This window comes from Glycine max, chromosome 19 (assembly GCF_000004515.6).
Source record: "Glycine max cultivar Williams 82 chromosome 19, Glycine_max_v4.0, whole genome shotgun sequence".
In the NCBI taxonomy this organism is placed as follows: Eukaryota; Viridiplantae; Streptophyta; class Magnoliopsida; order Fabales; family Fabaceae; genus Glycine; species Glycine max.
The window spans coordinates 47,087,094-47,106,943 of NC_038255.2; the positions used below are offsets into that span (position 1 = coordinate 47,087,094).

Below are 19,850 nucleotides of genomic sequence, written 5' to 3' on the forward strand. Positions count from 1 at the left end.
GAAGCTTTTCGTCCCTACGTAATAATGTTAATATTCTAATAGTTAATGCGTGCAACTCGCGTAGCACGTGCAAAGCTTTTTAAAGTCCACATTTGTGCTTAAAATGGATTGGAATATGCTAGAAGAGAAGGGGGGAGTACGGAGCTCACATGTAGCCGAAGAAGATTTTTTGGTCCAATATTTAAATGTAAGAATTATAAATGGGTGAAGTATTGTTGAAAAAAAAACGCTTATAAAAATATGGATAAAAGAATATAACACAAACAAACAATGTCACACTAGAAATAACAATAGACAAGCGTTTTGACACCTTTCTGCTTTCACCAGAACATCTTAACAAATAATTCAATATCTTAATAAAATTACAATTTTTCTAGACAAACTTAAATAATTTATCATCCTACAAACCACAATCTCTTATTTAAAAGTTACAAAGAATTATAAATACTCTCACACTCATAAAAGACCCTCACATTTTGAACTAACATGTCTTTTACTTGGTACATGACCATCTCTATGGGATAAGGTGATTCTTTTCTTCTTAAAAACATCTATTAAAAGCATCTCTAACCCAAAATCTTATTTATTTGTTTTTTATACATTTTTACTTTGTAGATTCCACCATTAAATATCATTAATTTTTACAACTTAAACAACTCCTCTCTCCAATTCATCAACTTAAAAAAGTGTACTAAATAAATCCCTTAACACAACCCCACATTCTTACATTTAATCACATTAGTTTTTATAAATTTTTTGTAATATAGTTGGACCCAAAAAAAGATATCAGAACCAGTGCTTATTTAGGCCCTTGATACAATACTTGTAGGGGTGCTTGATAAGCACAAGCTCCAATGACAGAGTCTTATTAAGCACAAGTACTTAATAAACATAAACAAGATAAGTTCTCCATTTGAGATGACATTAGGCCATCTCCATCGGTAACCTTTACACGCTCTTATTAAGATAAGCTCTCGTGCTTATTTTTTGCTGCTACTTCTGCACCTCAAAAATTGCTTCATGATACCTTTGTGGGATGTTTTTTTTTTTTCACCTTTTGGATTGGCTATCGGGAAGCCGAACGATGTAGCTAATCCAGAATACAATTTTACATTCTGAATTGGTCAATCCAAAAGCCAAAATAGGGTGCAAGAAGAAACAAGTTTTGGGTGCTGGAAGCAACGGCCTTGTTCTTTTCAACCATTAGAGGCTTAGCTTGTTAAGCACTAGAAACGACTACCAAGTGAATATAACTTTCTAGTGCTTGATTTCCTGAAGTGTATACAGTGTTCAATTGAAGATTTGAAGTAGATTGGAAAAAGGTTGAGCCAAAAGTTTATGTGAAATTAAAAGTTTAGATATGAAATGATATTTCGATGATAGAAGAGGTTTTGAATAAAAATGTCCTAACGGGGATTGTTGATTATATATATATCTTGTTGATTATATATATATCTCTTTCTGGGTGCGCGCGTGCGTGTGTGACCTCTAACACGGGTACTATCCAAATTTTTGCCTGCATGGATTTGGTTTTGTCCCCCATAAAAGTGATCTTTAAAGTATGAAATATCCACCAAATTAATCTTTAAATTGTTAATTTTACTAATATTGAGGGGCTAATCTGAAGGATTTCTCAATAATCAAGAAACTAAGGAGCATAATTTCTAATACTTAAAGAATTACTTATAGTATATATAATTTTTTTTTTACTTTAGGGATTATTTAGGAGAGAGAACAATACTTTAATGATAAAATTGATGGTTTATAGTATCATTTAAAAACCAACCATCCAGAAGTATGGTATGGCCAACCTGTACTTGGCTATATCAACTCAAGTTTTAATATTTATTCGATAGGGTCTATTTTGACACAATTTATAATTTTAGCCAACTTAAAATAATATATTGTCATTAGATTTTATATATCTAATTCAATCTTAACAGTAGACATTTATATCAAAATCTATCATTTTTAATTTCTTTATAAATTACGCAGCAGCACCACAAGATGGCAGTTGAACACATGCTGAAAAGACAGATGGTAAATCAAATCAGTAGAAGTGCCACTCTGTTTAAAAATAGCTTTGAACACAGCACAGACACGGGAGTGCAACTAACTCTCAACAACAAAGACAAGACAACAGAGAAAATATTAAAACAGCTGTGGGGAGGCAAAGAGGATAGTGAGAAAGTTAATTGAATAAAATGGAAGAAAGTCTGTAGTCCAAATGAACATGGTGGGTTGAGAATTAAAGACATTAGCACCTTTAAAGATGCTTTGTTGGCTATGGAAATTGAGTTTATTCTTTCAAAAAGATAATCTTTGGAGCAAAATGATGGAGACAAAGTATGGTGGTTGGGAATGTTTATTTGGCAAGGAAGTGCAAGCTAATGTCTCAACTTGGTGGAGTAATGGTTGATTAGCATGTGGGGGTTTGAACAACACAAAATGGTTTGACAAAATGGTAGGGGTGGAAGGTAGGGAGCAAGGGGGTTTTAGATTTTAGATTGATTGGTGGTTGAAGAAAGCGAACCTAGCTACTTCATATCCTATGTTGCTTTTAAATTATAAACAACAACATTAAGTGTTAGTAAATATGAGAAGTGGGAAATAGATGTGTGACATTCAGACTTTAAATGGAGAAAAAATGATTTGAGTGACAAACACATGTGGTTGAAGATTTTGAGAGTAAATTGGTGAACATAGCAATACACAAAGAGTTTAAGGATGCTTGGGTTCGAAGGGGAGATTATAAAAGGTTTTTTTTCCCCTATAAATCTAACTTTTTAGATGAGATAGTTGGGCTTCGAAATGTAAGTGATTGTAAGGGATGGATGACCCTAGTACCTCATTTTTCTATTCCTTTATAAAATTCACCTTGTTGATAAAAAAAAACCTAATAATACCCTTTAATCAATTAACTTGAAGAACAACAATGCTATATATTCAAGTTAGGCATCAACAATAAAGAATTTGTGACTTTTTATTTTTTCAATTTTTTTTATCTAACTTTAAAGTTATAAATATATTAGTTTGACATTATTTCTTTAAACTTATTGATTCGAGTGATATTAGATTCGATTCTCTTAAATAAAGTGTTGTGTTCGAATTTTGTGGATGAAAAAAATGTGATTAAAAAAGAAGAACTTCACTAAAGATAACCAATTAAATTTTTTGACAAAGATTAATCATCAATAATGACAACAAATACTTTATATTAATAATATGATAAAAAAAATTATTTAATAATATATTAAATAAATAAGGATACAAGAGACCTATTAGGTGGCAATTAACCACACTAACACCTATTTTATACAAGTTTTCAAATAAATACTAATTAATAATTATATGAAAAAATATTTTTTAGTAGATAATTTTATCTGTCAACACAACTATTTTATGAGCATCTAGAAAGTTTAGATTGAATTATATGCTTGAATGGAAAAATAAAATAAAAAACATTTATATTTGATAAGAAAGATGAAATGTTTCACAAAATCTATCTACATACAACAAAATTATATTATATTATTGATAATTTAACATTTGATAATTGGTAAAAAAATATGTGCAATTTTTTCATACAATTTACATAATCGGAAAGTGTAAAATAAAATAAAAATAAGTAATAACTAATATATACCAAAGAAAATAAAACATAAATGTATAAAAAATATTATAAAATTTAATTGTATAAATAGTATTTCTCAAAACATCCCATCATAATTGTACAAAAAGAAAAAAAAATATCCTTCATAGGCACTGTTGTTTCACTAAACGGGTCGTGGATGTGACCCGAGTTGAGTCCGTTTTTTATTTCCTCTTCTGGGTATTAGAAGGGGCTAAATGCCTAAAAGCCCGTGGGAAAATTTGTCAAATAAATTCATCTAACCCCAAACAAAACCCTAGCACACTTTTATCGCTTAGTGGCAGCAGCAGTGGCGGCAAGCAACTCCATCCGCAATGGTATGTTTCGCTTCAACGGCGTCACCATCCCTCATCCTTGGAGAGTTGATCTGACTGAGTTCTTGAACTTGATTGCAGGGAATCGATTTGAAGGCAGGAGGTAAGTCCAAGAAGACCAAGCGAACCGCCCCCAAATCCGATGATATCTACCTCAAGCTTCTCGTCAAGGTACCTTTCTTCTAAATCTCGCGCATCACTCTGAATGAATGAATTAGAGATTGATATTTGCCATGTTCCTTCTGTTTTCAGCTGTACCGTTTTCTTGTTCGGAGGACTGGGAGTAACTTCAATGCTGTTGTCCTCAAGCGCCTTTTCATGAGCAAGGTCAACAAGCCCCCGCTATCCCTCTCTAGATTGATCCGTTACACGAAGGGAAAGGTACCTACCCGTCTCTTTACTTCAATATCATTAATTTTTGGCATTTGAGATGATAACGAATATAGTCATTGATGTTTTTGCTTTGGATTTAATTCATTAGGAGGATAAGATAGCTGTGGTTGTTGGTGCCGTGACCGATGACATTAGGGTTTATGAAGTCCCTGCTCTGAAGGTAACTGCCTTGAGGTTCACTGAAACTGCCAGAGCTAGAATTGAGAAGGCTGGTGGGGAGTGCCTCACCTTTGATCAACTGGCTCTTAGAGCTCCACTTGGCCAAAACACGGTATGGTTTTTGTCACTTTTTTTTTTTTTATATAAACTTCTCTATAAACACATAAGAGAAAAGATGAGTAGCTAAAGTTAATACATTAGATAAGGCTCCTCAGGTTGTAACTTATGAGTTATTATGTGAACAAAACATAACAATGACAATGACTAACGAACTTCATGTCACTATATGTTATCTTGTTGTAAAGGTTATGTTGGCCTTTAACTTTGACTTTTTTTTTGTCTGAACAAGTAGCAATTTTTGTGTTTTCTCGTCCCCTGCTAGCAGTTCTTCCTCTGTATAACCTTTTGTGCACTTTACCCTTGTAATGAGTTACTTTGTTCATACATTCTGGATAATCATGTTGGTTGTGCTGGGTTATTGGCCCCTAATCTTTGTGATAGTGAAATTCAACTGGATGATTAATGTATTCTAAGTCTACAATTTATTTGTCTTAATCGTGTTCATGTGGACCAAGGACAAGGATGATGCATAATTTTCCTTGTCAGCAAATTTTCTTATATAACTTAATGCTAAAACGGTTCTACTTTCTGTTTCTAACTTGTAATTTAGTTCATCCACTTTCCTGCCAATCTAGTGTTGTAAGTGTTGATCCAACTTAAAGTGTTAAAAGTTGCAAAGGTTGAAATGGCAATTAACTAAATGTAGATCCACTTTCATGACAACTAGACCCACAAACAAAATTATGTATCATTCTTGTTGTTTGTGGTTCTAGTTGTCTTGCTATTCTATGTTGTTGCAGTAGGAAGAAGAAAATAATAATGCAAGGTCTGCCTTTTACCTGCAGTAAGGAAATTGTTAAAAATGATGTGTCTATAGCATGACATTTGTTTTGGAATGATGTTTCAGGTTCTTCTTAGAGGTCCCAAGAATGCGCGTGAGGCTGTCAAGCACTTTGGACCAGCTCCTGGTGTGCCCCATAGCCACACCAAGCCCTATGTCCGTGCAAAGGGAAGGAAATTTGAGCGGGCCAGAGGAAGAAGGAATAGCAGAGGCTTTAGAGTTTGAGTTCTGGAGCTCAAACATGAAGGACTTTTCCTTTTAACTTATGATCATTATGTATTGTTTTCTTGTTTTTTGGAACAATCTGTTAATTTTAGTTTTTATTTTTCCTTCTCTATGGGAAAAAAATTGAAACGCTTTCCCCGAACAATTTTGTTCTAGCACAAACTACTTTTGAGAGGAGGATTAAAGAGTAGCTATTGGTCTGCTTCAGTTGTGATTTTGCCAAGTTTTCATCTAATTTTTTATTTTTAATCTCTGTATATTCCTATTTTGTTATGTGTTGCTATAGAGGACCAGACAGGGAGTGTCCGTTTTATTAAGAGTGGGATTAAATTATTTAATGAATTGTCGCCCCTTTATATCCTGTATTCTATTATGGGTGCCCATTATAAACCTCAAACTGGTATTTTTTATCTCATTATGGATGGAATGAAGGATAATGGAACGAACCTAATGATATTAAAAAAATTATTAGAGTGGGACTAAATTATTTATTGAGTAAATTATACTTGCATCTCATGTTTTTTTTTTTTTCAAATTGTATTCATATTTTTTTACATTATTTTTATTTTCTTTTGTTAAACGACAATTAAAATAGGTAAGCAAATAAAATTATTTTAATATTTTTATTAAATATTTAATAATAAATTAATAATTAATCCTATGAATAGATTTTTTTTGAGGTAATAATTATTATTTTTAATATTTAATTCTTATTTTATTGTTGTTAACATTAGAAAAGGTAATTTTTGAGTAAGATATTATATTAAATATCAAAAATAAATATTTCAAAAAAGAAGTTAAAAATATAAATGCAAAAATAAAACACTAAAATTTTAAAATAAGAATCATATTTAATTAATAGGTTTTGTTGAGAACACGTTCAATATTTGTTTATTTTTTGTTAAGTTTAATATTTGTTTATTTTTTGTTAAATTATTAAACAATGTTTAAGAGTGAGTTAAGCGGAATTTTTTTTAGGGTGAAAAAAAAAAGTGTCGAATATAATTTACTCTTATTTATTTAGATTGTTTGAATTAAGATAGATATTTAAGGTGGTTCCATTTAACGTTAGTATTGTATATAATGTGATGAATTAAGTTTTTAATATAATTAATATTAGGGAAGGTGTTTAAATTTCATGTCTGATCGAGCTAAACATGGTTTGCTTCTCAAGAACGATATTTGTAGAAATGAAATAACAATAAAGTCAAATTTCATAAGAATGTGTTGTTCTATTCTGTTTAATATTAATTTATTTTTTTCATTTTAAAGTATCTAATAAGGTGGCAAGTTTATTATTTAATCTATTTTTATTGACTCACTGTTGCTTGTTGTGTCTACAATAGCATGGTCAATCAAGTCAGTTTTCGTTTGGTGTGTTTCGGGGCCTCAAATTGAAAGTATGAGACCATCAACCCCAACCATTTCCTTTCGTTTTTTCCCGCATTATTGTTGTCATTTTAAGCTCATTCTATTATACCAAATTATTACTGCGACTGTCAATCGCTACCACCACATTAACGAGTACTGACGACGATATAGAGAGAAAGAAATCTACCACTTGGGAGTTAGGATTGATTCAACCGTGGCATCATGGAAGGAGGGGGTGTGGGTATAAGTTTTAAAACTCAAAGGAGACATTTAGTAAAAGAAAAGTTTAGTTTTTCAAAAATTATAAGTTGAAAACTTAATTTCTCACAAAAACTTTCTTATAATAAAAAATGAAAATCTTACTTTTTCGAATTTAATTTTTCTTTTACTATAATAGAAACATCAATTTATTTTTTATTAAATTATATGTGATAAATAATTAAAATTATCGATAAAAATATTCATAATTTTTTTATTTTCAGGAAATTGATCTAAAGATTCCAAGAAATATGATTCTCAAGATTCTTGATTTCCCAACATGAAAAAGTGCTTTCCTGCCAAACGTCCCCTTAGTTAAATGCACTAAATATTTTTATTTTTATACAAGCCAAATTAAGAAAAGAAACCTTGGCATTACGCCAGAAGTTGTGTAGATGACATTGATACAAGCTTGAGAAACAGTGCATCCAAGTCAGGATTACAGGAATTATTAATGACTTGTGCACGGTATACTTCTGAAGGATAATAACGTGGATTAGAATTTCTTGATGAAGTCGTATATATGCGCGCTGATCTCTTGGGGCCTTTCCTGATTTATAAAGTGAGCTACTCCTTCCATCACAACCAATTCTTGCAAGAATGGTACGTCTCTCTTAAAGCCACCATTATGTATATACTCCTTAACACCTGGAGTGTTGTATGTAATGTCAAGGTCTCCCACAATAAACTTGACTGGTACCTTAATCTGTACTCCAGTCCATGCTGCTGTGAGCTCCCAGGTTCTGCAGAAAAAAGAAAAAAAAGAATTTACCAGACTACATACACATCCTTCAACAAAATAAATTAGCAAAAACCTAATAACAAACTGATAATCTCATCGAAAAAGAAAACAATTATATTCTGAACTTATTTTCTTGGTACATACATACGGTACTACAAGTCAGGTTCAGTTACTGCATCAAAAATAACTTATGAAAGCTACTCCCAAACATACCCTTTTATTACAAACTCAATTGTTGTTGAACATTAAAAATAAATATAAACATACACTCACTTATTCTTCTATATCATTTTCTACTTCATTTTTTTCTTGTCTCTCTTTATTTTCCATCGCATCACTTATGAGATCTGTCACACTCAAAGAGTGTCCAAGCCTACATTAGCCATATCATTCCCAGGCCAAGGATTGCATATGAGGAGTGCGGAAAAATGAGGGTGGCACAATAACAACCCCTCACGCCTAGGAATAAACTTCTAGAGCATAGACAAATATTGGTGACACAATAACAGAAAGTAGAATAGACTCTTAGACCATCTTAGAATTTAGAGTTAAAGTCTAACTTAACCTCACAAAACAAGCCTGAAGGTGTGAAATGCTCAAGCCTTATTCGGACTACATTAGTCTTATCTGCACACTTTTTTTTTTCATCTCTCTTCCTTGCACCCTATGTACCCATTTGGGGTAACGTTTATCAGTGCTCTAAATAGAATCATTAGGAACAATTTATTCATAATCAGTTCATGCAAAAGGAATTTAAGAACCAGAGAAGAAATTGGGATATTTGAGAGGATAAAAGAAAGAACTATCACGCAGTAGTAGTAGTATTGATTTAAGTTCATGCTTTGCTTCTAAGAAAAACTCAAGTCTTACTAAAATAAACTTTAAAGTTGAATCTACAGAACAGGAGGTTACTTTGTAGTAAGTATAGCAATGTTTCCTACGTCGAACTAGAAGAAACTTACAGGTCCATAGCGCGATAGTAGTTTAGGCCGCCAGTGAAACCTTTCTGTTCAAATTTGCTGGCATAATAATTGACATCTTCTTCGGTCAGCCACGAAGGTAGATCAATACGAAGGTCAGGTGAACCACCAAATCCTATCTCCTTAGGCACACAAGGTGGTCGTGGATCGCGAGATGCAATAAATGTCTTTATAATTCTCGCAGCACCAGCACGTGCAAACTCTTCTTCAACCTCCCCAGGTTTCTACAGCACAACCAAATAACAAAGTACTACTTATTATTAACAAAGGGAGAAGGAAAAATTAGCGAGTAACTAATATTTGCCGATGAAAAAAATTAGGACTTGAATTATTATTTACCTGGAACCTGCAGATATAGTAATCGTCGCCCATGATGGCCCTGAGGCTCTGAATGGGCTTTCGATTAGGGTTTCTGGGGCGGAACACGACGCTCATGTTGACGAGGGCCTTCACACGATCGGGCCTCAGCAAGCAGAAATGCCAGGCTATGGAGGCTCCCCAGTCATGGCCCACCAGAAAAACTCGCTCGATTCCCAAAGCGTCGAGAAGCCCGACGAGGTCGGCGACGATGTGGAGGGCGGAGTACGAGGAAGCGTCGGGCGGGGCGTCGGTGTCGCCGTAGCCGCGGAGGTCGGGGGCGATGGCCCGGTAGCCCACGGCGGAGAGGGACAGAAGCTGGTGGCGCCACGTGTACCAAAGCTCCGGGAAGCCGTGGAGGAACAGTACAACTGGGCCTGACCCAATGGATGCCACGTGCATGTTTATTCCATTCGTCCTCACCGTTTTGTGCTCTATTTTCTCCATCTTTTTCTTCTCCACTTTCTGTCGCTCTCAGAAAAAGAAAAAAAAACAACTTTGATAACGCGATATGGACTGGACTTTAGACGACGTGGTTTATTTGGATTGAACTCCTCTGCTTTGCTTTTCCTTTTCCTGTGTCTTTGTATTCGCGCCGTAAGTAGAATATGCTGTTAGAAGGAATTTATCAAGTGTTTGATAGGGTTCACGTTTTTTCTTACCCCAAAATTATGAATCTTCCGAATTATATTTTCTGAGGATAAATATAATGTATTTGATTGTTTTTAGAAATTTTTAGATCAATTTTAGAAGAATCACAGTTATGCACATTTTTATTTAATTATTTTTAATTGTTTATCACATTATATAATTTAATAATGAATAACATAATATTTTTATTATAATAAAAAATAATTAAAATTTAAAAAGTAATATTTTCACCTCCTCATGAATTTTTTTTTTTAGAATTTTCATAAATGTTATTTTTTTTAAAACGCATGCTAAATTTGAGAAATCAAGTTTTTTATAATTCTTGGAAAACGAAAAATTCCTCTCCTAACAAACGCTTAGATGATTAGTGGGAAAGGGATTTTTTTTTTCTTTTTACCTTTTGGAAACAAGTGTGGAGGCTTGTCTCGGTTCGAACTTCACTCTTTTTCTTTAAGCAAAAATTCCAAATGATTTTACCTTAGATGATCCGATTCTTGCCTTTTCTAATCTGATTCCCAAATTGTTTTTACACTTTTTTTTTTCTAGGCTTGCCTGAAAGCGAAATCACATTTGTATTCTTCTTAGACCCTTTACAATTACTGTAATATGTTTTTCAATTCGAAGATTAGACACTCCATTGGGAACTACTGTTCGCACCACCAATCCTTACTATTGGTATTATCAACCTTGAGAAAACTCCTCTTTTGCCCACTTACCAAATTCCCATACCCCCTTCCTTCTCCTCAGATCCAAAACCCTCTCCCCACCCCAACCCACACATGCCGCCACCCTCCCCCGCACCACTCTCCTTGGCAACACCCATCCCCCCATGACCCCCACCCAACTTAGATCTAGAACACATATGAGTGTCTGTGATGTTTTATTGTTGTGAGTGTTAGTGTTGTGTGTAGGGGGTAGGGGAAAGGGTATGAGAATTTTTTGCCAAAATGGAAATACATTTCCATTTGGATGGGGTGGGGATTTTGTGAGAAGAAATTACATTTTTGTTTTGTAAAATAACAAAAAAATAAGAATAATAAAAACACAATTTTATTTCATAAATTTTCAAACCTGCAACAAAAATACTGGACAATAGCTCACCCTAACATACGTTTCAATTCTTTTTTATTTTCATTTTATTTGATTATTAAAATACATATTTTAAATTTAAAAAAAAACATATACAACCAACAAGTTGAATTGAACATATTTTATGTATCTAATTTATTTAGAAGAAAGAATACTTAAATATATGTTTTTTTTATAAATATTTAAATAAATTATATTTATATTGATTATTTAAATATATTGATTTTTCCTAAATGTTATTCTAGATAAGATATTCATTTTTCTACAAATATTTAACTAAATTATATTTATATTAAGTATTTAAATACATGTATTTTTCTTAAATAATATTCTAGATAAATTAATTTTTTATAAATTAGTAAAATAAAAAATTAAAACAGAAAATAGTTATTTAAAAAAAAATCGAAATAAAAAAAACACACTTTAGAAAAATATGTGCAAGTGAGAAATCAGTTTCGGGAAAACCGATTTCTCACCTTATACGGTATTTTATATTATCCATGTAAATATTTTCTTACATGTATTATTTGGATAAACTTTTTTTTTGTATTTTTGGGGTGAAAAATTCGTTTCTGTTTTGTAAATGGGATGAAGAAATCAATACACGACGGAAACATTTGTGTTTCCGTTCAAGGAGCAATTTGGAAATACAGTTAAAAGGCATCCGCGTGGGTAATGCCAATAGCCAAAGAGATACTGCTAATGGCAATATCTCACTCTATTTCTTAAGGTTTGAATTTACCGCACTTCTAGCCCATTGAAATGTTAATGGCGTTTGGATATAGAGGCTCAAATTAACAGGCCCAACGACAATGCAGCCTGCTAAAAAAGGCGTATTCAGATTCTTTCAATCTCATAATGATATTATTACTTTATAAGTGATTGTTATTCTTTTTAGAAAGAAAAAAAAAGTAATACATTAACGGTATCCGGTAAAAAAATTTATTGTTACGAATAATTGCCTTATAAATCATATCGATGATTGATAATTAATGATTTATGATTAGATAATTTTATAAAATTATTTTATATTGTTTTTATATATACACATTAAACTTTTTTTTGTTAACAAGATTGTCATATTTTTTTAAAAAGAAAGTGAATTATACACTAAATAGTGGAAAACAATTTCACAATAACAATTACCATATATAATTTACTTTATTTTTAAAATAATTATTTAAAAATTATATCAATATTTTTTTTATTAATTGATAATGTAAATATTTTTTAAATTATGAATGTTTCTAAATTGATAACAAAATGGTAATCCTAATATCTATGAGTTAACTTTCCAATTTATGCTTCTTTGGCAGGGATCATTAAGCCTTTTATCTTCTAAAATCTACTTTAATTTATAGATGATACTATACTCTTTTTACTATAAAAAAAACTCTTATTTTCCTATGAGAATGTTGACAAATGTTTTGTCTCAACTTGAAATTTGATAGATTTAAATTCGAAACTAACTTAATTAAGACCCCATAATGTATGACATAAGATTGAGTCAAGTCAATTTATTGAGATTATTTTTTATTTTCATTATTCATTTTGTTGATGGAGGGAGGCGGTGCAAGCTAAATTAGTGAAACAAGGTAAGCTATCAAACACCCTAAAAAAAGATGTGCATTGGAGATATTTTGTACAAGTTTCAATACAATATCTTCTAATTTCAAGCATTATAATAGCTTACAGTAAAACTACAGTGGGAATGGAATAACTGAAAGAATAATGGTACATAAATTATCATTTATTTGAAATACTCTACAAATACTTCTCTCTGTTTACTTCTATCTCTCTATTCCTTTTGCATCGTAACCCATATATATATATATTTTCAGTTAGGAGATGCTTCTAACTTTCTATTCCGAATAAGCCAAGAAACACAAGCAATCGGGTGGGGGTGGGGGATCTCTCTGCATGAATAATGAGTCGTGTTACAAACACATTCGCGGAGACCACAATTCCGATAGATAAGTGCAGCATCTTTACCTAAATTATTTTGGAATCGGAATCCAAAAAGCCTCTCACTTGACATTTCCTCCGTTGCTTTTTCACTTTACATTGTGCTTTTTTGCACTTTCTCCTCCAAATTCTAATGGATATATATTTTTGTTAAACGATACATGTATAAGTTTGGTTTCTTTCTGGAATCTCAAAATTATATAAAAAGTTAAAAGTTTTTTTTGCCGTAAACTAGGGCTTTCCTACCAAACGGTGCACTGAATCATAAAGAAAACTGTATATAGCCAGGCCAACTTGAGTGGCAAGTGGCAACGATGTATTTTATGTTTGTATACAGTGACAATCTGCTGTACTGTTCTATTCCCAAAGATTCTTATCTGATCCCATTGGATTGGATGATCCTGTTGTCGATATGTTATTGTTGCTTACTGGCAGATAACTTACTAGCATTTGGCTTTATAATTTGGAACCACTTTTTTGTTTCAAATTCTCGAGTTATCTGTCTTCATTTACAAACAATACAGATTGCACTGAATTTTATCTGTACCAAATATCCCTTTTTTGTACTGAGTGGGGTTTAACAAATTTTCACTAAAGAAACTCTATAAGGCGGAAAGAAGAGAAGTTTCTTGTTGAAGCCCCGCCAAAAACTTTATAATTCTCAAAAAATGAGGTATGCTCGTATATGAAAAGGGTGAGAGTACTAATAAGATTGGGTATACAAGAATGAATTAGTGCGTGCTTGATTTGCAGTGAAAAATGCTATGGCGTGCATTCCAATGTAAATTCAACGGATAAAACTAAAATGAACCCAAAAATAAGGGTCTTGATTGTTGGAAAAATAAAACAAAAATGAAGGAAAATAAATACGAAGAAGATGCACAGTCTTGAATTAAATAACAAAATAACAGTAGTAAATTAAATTTAATTCACAGCACATGAATAATGCATTATAACATACAATAAGCACAAGAAAAAAAATTAAGGGAAGAAAGATATAGCCTGAGTTGAAGCGCGTAAACGCTATCCTTAGAGAGAAAACGCCCCCACTGCACGGGTAAGAAATTCTGATTGCGCTCCTCTCCCAAGATACGACAACCCGTTTGGTTCCGATCGTGTGCAGCAAAAGGATCCCCGAACCTTATGAACACCAATGCTCTTACTCTCACAAAAAATAAGTTTTGTATAGGAAAAGAAAGAGACAAGGGAGAAAAAACCAGAGCTCTCAGTCTCTCTGTCATTTCTAGAAAAGAGGAAAGAGATATATATAGGCATTTTACAACAACAAAATATGACCGTTGGAAAACCAACCCATAGTTGTCACAACAAATATAACAAACTAGTTTGACTCATTAAAACAAAATCTTAAAAGAATCTAAAATAAATATTATTTTATAAAATAGAATTAATATATATTTATAAATTTTAAATTAAAATACAAATATTTACCAACATTGATCAGTTGGCAAAATAACTTTTTCTTCAAAAGTAATTTTGCAATGAATTCCTAAACATGCTCCTAGTCTTTTAGAATGTGATGAATTAAGGTTTGAATCTCTTCGAGAGAAATATCTACATTTATTATTTTATTGTTCCTCTAACATGATTGACTTGAAAATAAAGTTTGCATGAAAAAAAAAAGGACAGGAGTTTTATTAAAGCTGAATCCACATGTAACAGTTAATTAATATTGGACAATGTATAACCTATTTCGTTGCAAAATGTACAGGGATTGAAGGTAATTCATTTTCAATGAAACCCACTTGAATTGAATGGGACAATTGCCTTATCTCACATCACCACTTAGCTTTACTGCGTCTCTTGTATGCAGTAAGAGGCACACAATATATTTGGCATGGATTAGCACACATCGATAGTTTGAAAATAAAATTGTGGTGCAGCATTATTGTTGGGTTTGGAATGAACAGTTGGATTAACACTACTCATGCTTCGTTATCCATAGTTAACTACATGTTGTTTGAAAACAATCTAATTGTTTGAAGACTTTTGGAAATTGCCCACTCAGTTGCGGTTTTCTAGCAAATACGCCATCCAACAAGTTGTGTCACGTGTGTGCTCCTTTCTTTCTCTGCTTTTTTACTCTTTTCCCAAGCTTTCTCAGTTTTCACACCTGTTTAAATTAGGCCCTCTTGCTGCAATTGCAATCCTATGGCATGTAATTTTTTGCCGGAAAAGATCCAATCAAACATGACCAGGGGAGAGAGGGGGTGAGAAAATGAAAAATGTCAATATGGTACTTTTTGCATTAAAGCTCCAAGTGGATTAGTACTCTGTTTTAACTTTCAAGTGGACTAGTGGTATATCAGCCAAATAAGCACACTCCATATAGTTTTGCAGATCCTTTTTCCCCCTAATAAGACAAGAAAATGTCAATATGGTATTTTTTTTTAGTTAGCATGCGTGGGATGCATAGATTATGATGTATGTGAGATGCCATTTAATCAATGATCAATCTCGACATGCTTAGTGACAATAAAAACGGTTCCTTATCTTTGCAGCATATAACTTTTCAAATTAAAAGTAAAAAGTGAAAGCAACTCATAAAAGAGATAGCGAATGCCTTACATCCAGGAGGCCACAGAAACATCTGGAATGAATTTAAGATTATCTATAGACAAATAATATTATAATGATTTAATTTTAAGTTTAATGTTTTAAATATAAAAACATTTGACAATTATAAGTCCAACGAAGCTGATCTGAGACTCAAGTTATGATTTAATTTTACATTTTTTCTGTGTATTTAATATTTATGTTGCAGAAAGAGGAAAGCAAACTCCAGGCATAGTCGAATATCACAAGGAGCATGCTTTTTTTTTTTTTTCCTGAATGATCACAAAGAGCATGGTGTTGCAGCCAATAGGAAGGGAACGCGTAGGGTAAATTCAACCAATGAGATTGACTTATTGCATCCCTTTCTATCAATATTAAGATTTGAGACCATGCCTACAATTGTTAATGCGTGTGATAGATAAGTAATGATTAAATTTTGTGACTCATATTTTTTGGTGAACTGTTTGACTTTTTCAGAACAATTGCTGATGCGTGTCAGAGATCACGAGTTGAGAAAATTTGACATCGACTATCCAGAAAAAAAAAAAGAGATAAATGAATATGGATAATAATAATTTCAAGTATGTCTGTAGTAGTAATTAAGGGTTTGATTTACAAGACAATTTAAAAAAAAAATAATCCAAAATTTTAATCGCTTATGCTAAATCACGGACGACAACTCAATTTGTAGAAAGAGTTAATACATTTAATTAGGAAAAAATATTCTCTCCAGTTGATGGAGAAGTCATTGGACGTGTCTATTTCTTTCCTAATCAACCTCTTCTTTAACGGGAGAGGAGCCCAACCCATTTAATTATCTTTGGCAAGGATTGTTAGCGAGACTTAGGACAGGCACCATCATGAGAATCCTAATTTGCAAGCATGTCTCTCTCAATTTCTCCATCCAGATATGCCGAAAGTAAAAGTTAACCAATTAGTGTATGATCACGTGGAAAAACTGGATAGAGGTGTTTTTTTTTTTTTAATTTACATTTTCTATTTTTACACATACACATTTTTTCTCTTTATCACATTATTCATCATGTTTATCAATTTTCTCTTTTCTTTTTAGTATCTTTTTGTCTTTAATGAGTTTATCTAGACACCCTTGAGAGTCTTAAAGAATCTTTATTCTTATCAAAACGATACAAAAGCATGGCAGATAAACATTGAAATTCAATTTTAGATAAAAAAAAAATCTGCACGAAGAAGGTGGTAAGAATATATAAAGATAAAAAGTAATGAGCAATCAGTGGTTCCACGTATTATATATATAGGCAGATATATCGATTTGATCCAAATAAAAAGCCTTCCAATTGGGCAATTCCTCCAGTGACCCATTTGCTCCCACTAAAATTACAAATTGTCAAATTCACATTACTCTCTCTTCACTCTTTCTCCGTCATGACTACGGAACCAGACGTTGAATCCAAGTATGCCCACAACGGCAAGGTCATGGTGGGCACCGCCATTCTCCTCTTCATTCTCATAATAATCATTATTTTCTTCCACACCTACGTCCGCTTCTGCCGCCGTCGCCGCCGCTTCTCTCATTCGCTTCCGACCAATTCCTCCGCCGCCGCCTCTCTCGACGACCCGTGCCTCGACCCTTCCATCATCAAGTCCCTTCCCACTTTTACTTTCTCCGCCGCCACCCACCGCTCTCTCCAGGACTGCGCCGTGTGCTTATCGGAGTTCTCCGACGGCGACGAGGGCCGCGTGCTCCCGAATTGTAAGCACTCTTTCCACGCTCATTGCATCGACACGTGGATCGGGTCGCACTCCACGTGTCCTCTCTGCCGAACCCCGGTCAAACCGGTCACGGGTTCTTCCGACACTGAACCGGGTTCGGTTTCGGTTTCCGAAGCGGGTGAGGGTTGCTCCTCTTCGTCTTTGCCTCCGCCAATTGGGTGCCCGAGAAAGCCGTTGGGTATAAATATAATCGTAGAGATTCCAGAGGTGGAAAGAGGGTCGGATTCTGTAACCGGAGATCAAGGGTTCAGATGGTCATTGAAGAGGTTTTGCAATGTTTAAGACTTCAATGCCTGGCTTGGATACAAGAGGGTTTTTGAGAGTTTTTCTCCTGAAAATATGATATATAAAAGCTTTGAAAAACTCTCAAAATCACTTTTACCTTTCTATTCAAACAGGCTCTAAGTGAGTGAGTGTGCTTTGCCATATGGATCATAAGGATGATAAAATTCCTGAAATCATCACAAGACATAGCCACTCATCGATGCTGAAACAAAGGGACAACATTTTCGTTTTCCGAAACCATAGATTGTATGATACAGGCTAGGCTGGGAAAGAAAAACAGAACATCTGTTGCTTGCAAGAGTTATCCCTTTTGTTATGGCGTTACTTTCTATAGAATCTCAATCTCAATTGTGTTTAACCTTTACCACTGGGTTGGTGTATTTAATCTGTGTATGTTTGGACGCAAGTTCGGGTGCTACAATGGTCATTTTTCTCTTTTGAATTAATTCTGATTTGATTACTTGTTTGATCTTTATGTTTATACAACTTTTTATATTTTAATCTTCGTATCTAAAGCTCGTTTAATCTGTTTTAGTTCCAATTTTCCAAAATTGTAGGGACTAATAAGTGTATGTAAAAAAATTATAAATAAATTAAAAAGTGTACGTGCAGGATTAAAATGAACAATTTCTATATGCGAAACTATATGAATAAGTAAACTTTAACTTTTTATCCAAAAGAAATATAACTTGTACGAAATAATTTCTTAATAATTTTTTGAAATTATACTTAAAGTAATGTTTTTTTAAAAGTCGACTTTAAGTTTTTTATATTTATTTTTATTTTTATCTTCAATATATATTTTTTTCTAATTATCTTTTTAAATAAATTATGATTTTATTATTTTTTTATCATTTTATAATTTTTAACTACTTTAATAGTTAATTTTATTAATATTTATAATTCAATAAACTACCTTTTCATCTACCGACTAATTTTTTATTTTTTCAACTAATTTTATTAAACATAGTTTAAATCAAAATTAATTCTCTGACTAAAATCAAACGTCAATAAAGTAATTGGATGTTTTGTTTCTTCCACTGAGTGCTTGTGGAATATAGTAAACAAAGATATCATTTTTTCCCAATGTTATATATTTGATTAATAATAATTTAATGTTCAAATATGAGCCGTGTAATTTGATTTACACTTAAACTAGACTTAAATTTGTATTCAATTTTTCCCCCATCTCCTAGAGATTCATTTTGCGTAAATTTGGTTGATAAAACACTTGTTGACTTTTAATCTCTAAACGAATTATAAAAAAAATATCAAGTGTATTTAAATATATCTTTAATCATTCTATTTTTATGTTTTTTTTTATTTTCATCATCACAAAATTATTTTTTTTATTTTTAATTTTTGCAAATAATGTTTATTTTTTTCATTCTTATAATATTTATATGATTTTTTTAATGTTTAAAGTATTATCTAAAATATTTTAAAGATTAAAGATAAAACAAACATAATTATTAATTGAATTAATCATGTTTGCATTTTTTCAAGAAATATACCATTCATGATTTGCCAAATTTGTTTTCAATAAGTTTTCAAAACTTGATTCACTTCCTTTTGAGTTTTTGTAACCATTTGGCTAATGGTTAGAGTTCTGTCAAAATGAGTTTCCCCTTGAAATTTGTGTCGGAAAATGTAAAAGAAAGAATAATAAACATTTTAACTGTTTTTAAATCACCGTCTATAGTGGGCACAATGGGTTGAGCATGTAAGAGATTTGAGAAAAAATAGGGAAATGCAAAACCTAAAAATAAGACCGTGAGAACTTGTTAGTTTCCAATTTTTTATCCAATGATTGACTATTGCTATGCATTATAAATTAAATCAATTATGCTAAAATAAATAAGAATATTTTATGTGAATAGTTAAAATGTACTATTACAATTTTTTTCCTTTTTGTAGAATTTATAAATTTGTTTGTAATACCCTTTGTTACAATAATAATTTGTAATAAAATATATTAAAAAGAATATAAAATCTCAAAATTATAATAGTTTGAAAATATCTTATGTAAAATAAAATAAGTTAAATAAATAAATTTTTATAAAAGAAAATATTATCTTTAAAATATGAACATCTAAACTAAATAAATGCTAAATATATAACGAAAATAGTCATATCTAATGTCTTGTTTTGAAGTATTGACAAAATTAAAATAAATGTAACT

The 19,850-nt window shown here is 32.1% G+C and overlaps 3 protein-coding genes across 3 annotated transcripts; 2 read left to right on the top strand and 1 right to left on the bottom strand.

Moving 5' to 3' along the window:
- Positions 1-3,857: 3,857 nt before the first annotated feature.
- On the top strand, positions 3,858-5,878 carry LOC100306301 (60S ribosomal protein L18). Its single transcript, NM_001249772.2, has 5 exons — positions 3,858-3,969; positions 4,048-4,137; positions 4,219-4,347; positions 4,448-4,630; positions 5,486-5,878. Exons 1-5 carry the CDS (start codon positions 3,967-3,969, stop codon positions 5,642-5,644), a joined length of 564 nt encoding a protein of 187 aa, NP_001236701.2. The 5' UTR covers positions 3,858-3,966; the 3' UTR covers positions 5,645-5,878.
- Positions 5,879-7,565: 1,687 nt separating this feature from the next.
- On the bottom strand, positions 7,566-9,995 carry LOC100799903 (epoxide hydrolase A). The gene is made up of 3 exons (XM_003554479.5): positions 9,335-9,995; positions 8,978-9,219; positions 7,566-8,016 (listed from the first exon to the last, which is right to left on the bottom strand). The coding sequence occupies exons 1-3, from the start codon at positions 9,797-9,799 to the stop codon at positions 7,770-7,772; spliced, it is 954 nt and encodes a 317-aa protein (XP_003554527.1). The 5' UTR covers positions 9,800-9,995; the 3' UTR covers positions 7,566-7,769.
- A 6,871-nt stretch (positions 9,996-16,866) lies between these two features.
- LOC100800433 (RING-H2 finger protein ATL5) lies at positions 16,867-18,169 on the top strand. Its single transcript, XM_006605184.4, has one exon. It carries the CDS (start codon positions 17,036-17,038, stop codon positions 17,663-17,665), a length of 630 nt encoding a protein of 209 aa, XP_006605247.1. The 5' UTR covers positions 16,867-17,035; the 3' UTR covers positions 17,666-18,169.
- Positions 18,170-19,850: the final 1,681 nt, after the last annotated feature.

Coding starts and splice junctions, on each gene's coding strand:
- LOC100306301 (NM_001249772.2), top strand. Junction 4,138..4,218: donor ACCTCAAGCTTCTCGTCAAG/GTACCTTTCTTC, acceptor TTCTGTTTTCAG/CTGTACCGTTTTCTTGTTCG. Junction 4,348..4,447: donor TCCGTTACACGAAGGGAAAG/GTACCTACCCGT, acceptor TTAATTCATTAG/GAGGATAAGATAGCTGTGGT.
- LOC100799903 (XM_003554479.5), bottom strand. CDS start 9,799: ATGGAGAAAATAGAGCACAAAACGGTGAGGACGAATGGAATAAACATG. Junction 9,220..9,334: donor ACTATATCTGCAGGTTCCAG/GTAAATAATAAT, acceptor GTTGTGCTGTAG/AAACCTGGGGAGGTTGAAGA. Junction 8,017..8,977: donor TACTATCGCGCTATGGACCT/GTAAGTTTCTTC, acceptor TTTTTTCTGCAG/AACCTGGGAGCTCACAGCAG.
- LOC100800433 (XM_006605184.4), top strand. CDS start 17,036: ATGACTACGGAACCAGACGTTGAATCCAAGTATGCCCACAACGGCAAG.